Below are 6,965 nucleotides of genomic sequence, written 5' to 3' on the forward strand. Positions count from 1 at the left end.
AGTCAGCTGATTTGTATAGCTGGAGTTTGTTATTTCCAGCATAAGGTAACAGGGTACCCAACTCTAGTTTAAGTTTGTGCTATAGGTAAGTGCTTCCTGTTACCTTCTGCAAAAACATACCACCCTTTCTCTGTACAGCTTAAGTGATTTAACATCTGCATTGTTGTGGCCATCTTGAGATGCTCATCGCTGAATTTATTACTTGACTTTGCTAACAGGTGTTTGAGTCTTAGTTTTGAACAATAGTAGGTAACTTTACAGAAACAAGCTACCCAGTCAAAGCTCAAGCTTCATTTCCTAACCAAAATTAGATACAGAACACATCTATCACTTCAGGTACATTCTACAGTTGTCTCTTGTTGGTTCTTACCTATAGCATTTCACTTTGGTGCAGTCTTTTTGAATGTGTCCAAACTCTCCACAAGAATAGCACTTCTGCTCATCTGCATGGTCACAGTCACGAGCCAGATGGCCGGGTTTGCCGCAGTTGTAGCAGCACTGCTCTCTCTCCCTCTTCGGCTCCTTGCAGTCCTTCGCAATATGGCCACCTCTACCGCAGTTATAGCAGGCTTCCACAATAAGAAAAACATACCAAACAAGACTATAAAACCTTGGTAAAGTGAGATGTAACATGCTTCTAATGAAGGACATGTACAGCTCATTTCCAGTGAATTATGACCAGTGTACCATATCCTTCTCTTCAACCACAGACCTCTGTCCATGTGATTGAAGAGATAGAATATTTAGTGATACTTACCATCCTCCTGAAGATCACAGTCCTTGGCAAGATGGCCAGACTCACCACAGCGGTAACAGATGTCCGGGAGAGATGAAGACATGAACTGGAAGCCTGCTTGAAATGGGTAACAGGAGAAAAAAGGCTTAAGTATTAAGTTAAGAATATTTTTTAAGATTTAATCAAAGACACTGCCAGCTGAATTGACAAGTTAACTTCACTCTCAGAGGCCCCTGGCAAAATTCTTAGGCAGAGTTAAGAACCAGCGAAGTTTATTACCAATTTGTGTCCTAACTTCTTCAGATTAACAAAGACAGCTTCACACACTATTCGGAACAGTCAGCTAAAGATCGTACTGTACAAGTACTGAAAACCCCAGTGATCAATCACCTCTGCCACGGCTTCTCATCCCACGACCACGGCCAATGCCAGTAGGGCACTCCCGAGCCCAGTGGCCAGTACGTCCACACTTGAAGCATTCGTTGCTGCTCATGGCTGCAGATTACCCGCCTGAGGAAGAAAGACATTGTTAGAAGACAAAGCAAAGGCTACCTTAAAATAAGAGATTTAGCGATTTCCCACCCTCCTGGAAAAGGCAATGAAAACCAAGCAGGACTCCTGGCTAACTCAGTACTTTTTTGTACAACATCTGATTGTGACTGTTACAATGACTGTACGAATTAAAAGTTTGGCTCTGCTTTGCTTGGAGTAAGGCAGCTTTGAACAGCCAAAGAAATAGCGTACTATGTATCTTTTCCTCTAATTAGTTTTTGAAGCCAGTCTTTGCTTCAAAAATTTACAAAATGCTTTGGAGTGGGGAAAAAAGTAGTACACCCCTTTAACTATTATCTTACCAGCCCTACTGTTGTTCTCCCTTTCAATAAAGCACCTTCTTTCTTATTCCTCAGAGTTAAACTCAAAAGCCAGCTACCTGTCTCTACAAATTATTTCTTCCTGGTAGTTGTTTTACTTTCTCTTGAGAAGTCTGGCTGGCAGCTACTACATTCATTGACTAATCAAGCTTCATTCTGGAAGCTGATTGTACAAATAGGCTGTATTAAACCTAAAGCCTCAAAGAGCATATTAGCTTAACATTTGAAGACTTAAGTTCTTTTATGACCTAAGCAGCAGTTAAACTCTGAGAAACAAGAATTACAACTTCAATATATTACCCTATAGCTCATTCACGCCCAGGCTTACGTGAAGGGAAATGTTTAAGACATTTGGCTTCCCTAAAAGACAGCAGACACTTGCCAGATATCTAGAAGAGTAACTTGGAAAACATCTTTAGAATGCTAGGGAAACAGAGAGGCACGCCTGTCAGAGACACTATAAACCACTTCTTTTGCCCGTATTGGGGAACATTGCATCGAGCAGGAAAGTCAGTCTGCCACAGGCACTGACTCAGTGGTTCAGCTGGGGTAGGTTATAGACTGCGGTCACAGTACCATAACTCCCCTAAGCTGTAGAATAGTTATGGAGGACTTCCAGAACTAGGTATAAGAGAACAAGGAAGTTCAACATTTAAATTGGGAGTCTTTTTTTAAAGTGTGCTTGAAGAAAAGTTTTAAGTACAGTATTTAAAAATACACAACAAGCTTTGTTTTGATGAAGTCTCCTTAAGCTCAAATAATTCACATGCTCTCTCTCAATTCATTATTCTTAATCCAACAGAAGTACCATTATCTGGTATGTTTCGTCATTTTACCTGACCCCCCCCCTTCAAGATAACCCTCCTGTAACCCTACAATTTCTTCATGTTACAAACTGCTTCCCTCCCCACCAAACCATCCAGCATTCCAGATTACCAGGAAGGTTCACGAGTTGTATCTTGGAGAAAGCCACTACAGAAGCAGTAAGAACAACACATGACCTCAAGAAGGAACCAGAATTAGCACCCTGACATTTAGCTCTTAAGCAGAGAGCATATATCTAAACACGAATTTTTGTTTGGAGTTGTTTTTAAAGTACTCCAATGTTGAACAAATTTACTGTCTTTTCAGCCACTCCTCTCTCAAAACAGTTCCTCTCTCCAATAATTTTCAGCATTTAAGTGACCACCCATCTTCCCAACCACAGCAGAAGCCTGAGGATTCAAAGTACAAGAGACACAAGCTTTAGTATGCCACTTCTGTAATCCCACATCTACCTTCCAGCTGGCCCAGATGATGGTATTTGCTCTTAAAATGAAGTTCTGCAATGAAAGGATGCAAGAATATCTTAAACAGATGTTAACAAAAATAAAACAACTGGTTGTCTGTGCACTTGAGATACTTGGATTTTACGTGTAACCCAGCCTTCTCCGATTCATCGCAGCACTGAAGATCTTTAACTATCTTATTAGCACACCTGAGGATGAAGTCCCATCTACTATAGTGGCAGCAGCTGGCACTCAGTGTGCTATTGTTTATGCCTGTTTTCATAGCAACCATGTTGACATTGCAGAACAGGAAAAACACAAGCAAAGCCAACTGCGGGAGCTTGGGCTCAGGCACAATAGTTGACACTGCTTTTAATTTCAAGAGGGACAAGATGGGGTCTCCCAGTTATACACCAAGATATATTCTTCACTCAACGTGCTACTCTTAAAAAAAGTCTTCACATTACAACATTATAGAACATAAGAGCTGTTAAAAAGAGCAGGATAGCAGGCCAACAGCTGTAACAGAATTGCAGTACGTCTTTACAGATACTAACAACTACCAGACTTTCATTCCAAACCATGAACTCGAGACTACCACATGCAGTGACAGGATTGAATACTGCCGGCAGTTACCCACACGAAGAACCTAACATAACCAGTTAGGTTAACATATGGTAAAAGACAATTGTTTAGTAGGTTAGCTAGACCTGCTTTAGATAACACAGTGGAAAAGCTTTTCTACTAAGATTAACCCGTCAGCATGTATCTTACTTTGCCAACCTGCCACTCAGGGCCTGCATGATGGACAAAAGCTGGCTACTCACTGCCCCAAAGCAATCTGGAAAGAGAAGTTTTACAGCTAAGTCAAAGTTGCTTCCTTTTTAACTGCTCCTTCAAAGAGTAAAACCTGAAGTTTCTTTTCCTCTAGTATATAGCAAATTGGCAAAGAAAGATTATGCAAACTGGGTAAGAAATCTAAAGTGAAACAACAGTCTCCGCACAACTATCCTTCAAGACTATTTGAGAAATTAAAAACCTTTATCTTCAGAGACCCCTTTTCCCCCTGAACTCAAGAAATATTGGAAGGTTACAGCTGCCATAGAAGTATGATTACAAAGCACGCTGCTCCATCTTCAGATACCTTAAGTATACAAAAGTACCAAACAGTTTGCTGGAATTTCTCTTCACCAGTATTTTAATGTTTAACTTCTGCATTCTTCCTGTAAAGGATCTGAAATGGAATACGATTTCACCAGCTAGAGGTAGATGCAGCTGACACTAGTTTTACTTGCCCCACATTCTAAGAAGCATTTCACAGGACAAAATTCCCCACTGGCGTAAACTGTTTTAAAAAACAGTGTAAGAATTTAGTTTTCAGATAAAGCCAACAGCCACCTTTACAAAGCAATAACCAGAAAAGGCTGGTTCAGAAGACAAGTCCTTAAATGGACAGCCTCCCAGCAGTTTGAACACCATTACATTTTTCAGTTACTTCCAAGAGAGGAAAAGAAAAAAAAAAAAAAGTAAAAACCACCCCAGTTCAAATTCTTCTGTTAGTCAATACTCCTCCATTTTGTCATCACAGGCAAGTTTCCAGCAGTTCCTTTTATCTACCAAGGCCACTTTAAGTAAGCCTTCTGCAAGGAAGCTACTTGTTGGAATGTTTTCATTCAGTCACATCTACCAGTGTTTTCCGCAGCTCAAATGTGTTATACAAAGCAGCTTGCTCTCCCCCCCCCCGCCCTTACATCCCCAAACTAGGTTTTTGCCTCACATGGACAGTAAAAGTCATAGTGGAAAGCAAATTAGAACTATGGCCTCATCTAGCATTTCTGAGCCAGCTCAAGTTCTGCAAGATCTACTAAGCCACTGCCTCATAGACTAGATTCCCAAACTTGTGAAGAAACACAAGTCTAGCTGCCTCAAACTTTGCCTTTCTACTACAGAGATGGTAATAATTCACCTGAACTCCTTCTAGAGAGCTCCCTAACTGTGTCTTGAAGCTGAAATAAATCACCTTGCAGCTACTCAGCAAAGCATTATTATGAATGAATTTTAGACTCTGTTCTGGATGATCGCTCTACTGCTAGAGATCATGGGCTGAGAACAACTCAAAGATCCAAGGGAGAGGTGCCACCACAGTGGTTTCCCACGTGAGGTTTGAAGCTTTTAAGTGCAACTTCAGCACCAAACTTCTGTTTCTTTGCAATTCTTCTATTGATATGATAATCTCTGAAGTTTCTTGGCTCAAACTTCAAAGTGGAACACCATGTCTTTCTGTGGCTTTACAGTTAAAACACACTCAAAACTTTTGAAACGGGAGAAGTGCTACTAGTCTCCAGTCTTCACACACAAGATTCAACAATATCCAAGTCTGGTTTGGTAGCCCATCTAGATCTGATGATGGAAAGAACTACCACCAAGTTCCATTGTAAAGCTCCTTATTTTATAGCTTTTAGCCTAGATGCCCTCCAAGGAAGAAGTTTGTTTTACCAAACAAAGTAAAACTAACTTGGGCTCCTCACAGTAGAAAGTAAGCTGAACTTCACCTCTAAGATTACTCACAGTAATTCTGGATACTAGCAGTTCCTTAGAATCCAACAGCTCAGTAGAACAGGGGCAATTATCTTCATTATACTTACCAGGTGCTTCTTTTGGTCTACCACTTGATATTAACAGGACTTCACTCCTTCAATCAAAGCACAGACTAGATAAAAACCACTGCTAAAGCCAGCATACTTAAGAGCTCTTTGGCCAGTCAGCTGTATCAAAGAGGCAAACGTTGAGCAATCCAGGCTGTTGGCAACCAACCTACAATACCACACCTGAATTTGACAAGCCAGCCTAGAGCCAGCCTGGACATAGTGAAACCCCTAAGCTTTGCTTTCCTAGAAGATAAAGAAATGGAGAGGCAGAAAGTACTAGCAACAGAAGTACCAGCATTTAGTTTCAAGCGAGAAGTCAAAGTATTACTCATTTGAAGAGAAGTGCTACTGGTGAGTAGTTTTTATTTCCCAAGAAGCATGTTTTGAGAACTCTTGAACATGGGGCATGTGACTGTCACCAAAGCTACTCAGTATTCAGCTGGCTGAATTTCCACATCTGTAACCTGAAAACCTGCTACAGAGTTAGTGATGCTCCCGTCTCCAGCTTCTGTCCTCACTAGAAAAGATACAAAATTAAGTATTCTAACCATCAGGTAACAATACCCCAATTCTGAAAGTAAGTGGTTTGAGTCTTAAAGTAAACCTGCAGAAGTGAAAAGCCAAGCCCCATACTCCGTTTGGGTCCCCTCAATACATTCCACAGCCAAGCTGATCCAAGAATGCTGAACATCAGCCAAAACTCAAGAACTTGGATCCCTGCTGAGGGGCCGGAAGACAGGTCAAAAAGACATCATGACTTCAACTAGAAAATTCTTGGATAGCTCTGTGGACACAAATCAGAAAGAGAGTGACTCTGTAGCACTTTCTACCGATCCATGCTAGTTTAGTGGGAAAAACTATATATTATCTACCAATATGCACATTCTACCACCTTCCCCTTTATTTTTGATGGGTATCTGTACAAAGTTCTAAACTTAAAGGAGAAGTAAACAACATCAGCAACATGGGAACTTTTTTAACATAAAATTCAAGCCAGACATTAACAAAGTCAGCTTAAAGAAATGGTGAGTTAAGCCTGCAACTCGCAAGGTTATTGCACGGCCCTGATGAACTAATTTAACCTCTCACTTTGAAGACAGATGCCAGATTGCTTCTCTAGGCAAGTTTGCACTGAGGAAGAAAAAAATGGACTGGGCAACCCTAACGCTGCATGGCAATGGGATCTTATTAAGTGCTGAAATGAAAATAAAGCCCACTATTAAGTTTAGTAATTCCTTATGACAATTCTGAATACTGAATAAGTAACAGCCGTTACTTGAGAAGTGCGTCTGACAGGAACTTAAATAAAAGGCTGCTCTGCTAGTCCGTGAGCTGTAGATGTCACAGGCTATTTTTCCTATCCATTTATAGGTCACACTTGGATTTGGAGCAGGCCACCATCCATGCCTGTGGTCGGAGTCAAATAGTTGCAACACCTCGA

General features: G+C 40.9%; 1 protein-coding gene across 9 annotated transcripts in view; it reads right to left on the reverse strand.

Annotated features, from left to right (window-relative positions):
- The window catches only part of LOC104124305 (CCHC-type zinc finger nucleic acid binding protein), a 15,791-nt gene that overhangs the window by 5,231 nt on the left and 3,595 nt on the right, over nucleotides 1-6,965 (reverse strand). For 2 of the 9 annotated variants that reach the window (XM_035892196.1, XM_035892203.1), the window contains exons 1-3: nucleotides 1,127-6,122; nucleotides 758-853; nucleotides 371-572 (exon numbers count right to left, since the gene is read on the reverse strand). In XM_035892196.1, the coding sequence (XP_035748089.1) occupies nucleotides 371-572; nucleotides 758-853; nucleotides 1,127-1,229 (401 nt within the window). In that variant the 5' untranslated portion in view covers nucleotides 1,230-6,122. The other 7 variants (XM_035892200.1, XM_035892199.1, XM_035892198.1 and 4 more) reach the window with 7 other exon arrangements.

The sequence above is a fragment of the Egretta garzetta genome, unplaced genomic scaffold (assembly GCF_000687185.1).
Source record: "Egretta garzetta isolate BGI_Z169 unplaced genomic scaffold, ASM68718v1 scaffold553, whole genome shotgun sequence".
Taxonomy (NCBI): Eukaryota; Metazoa; Chordata; class Aves; order Pelecaniformes; family Ardeidae; genus Egretta; species Egretta garzetta.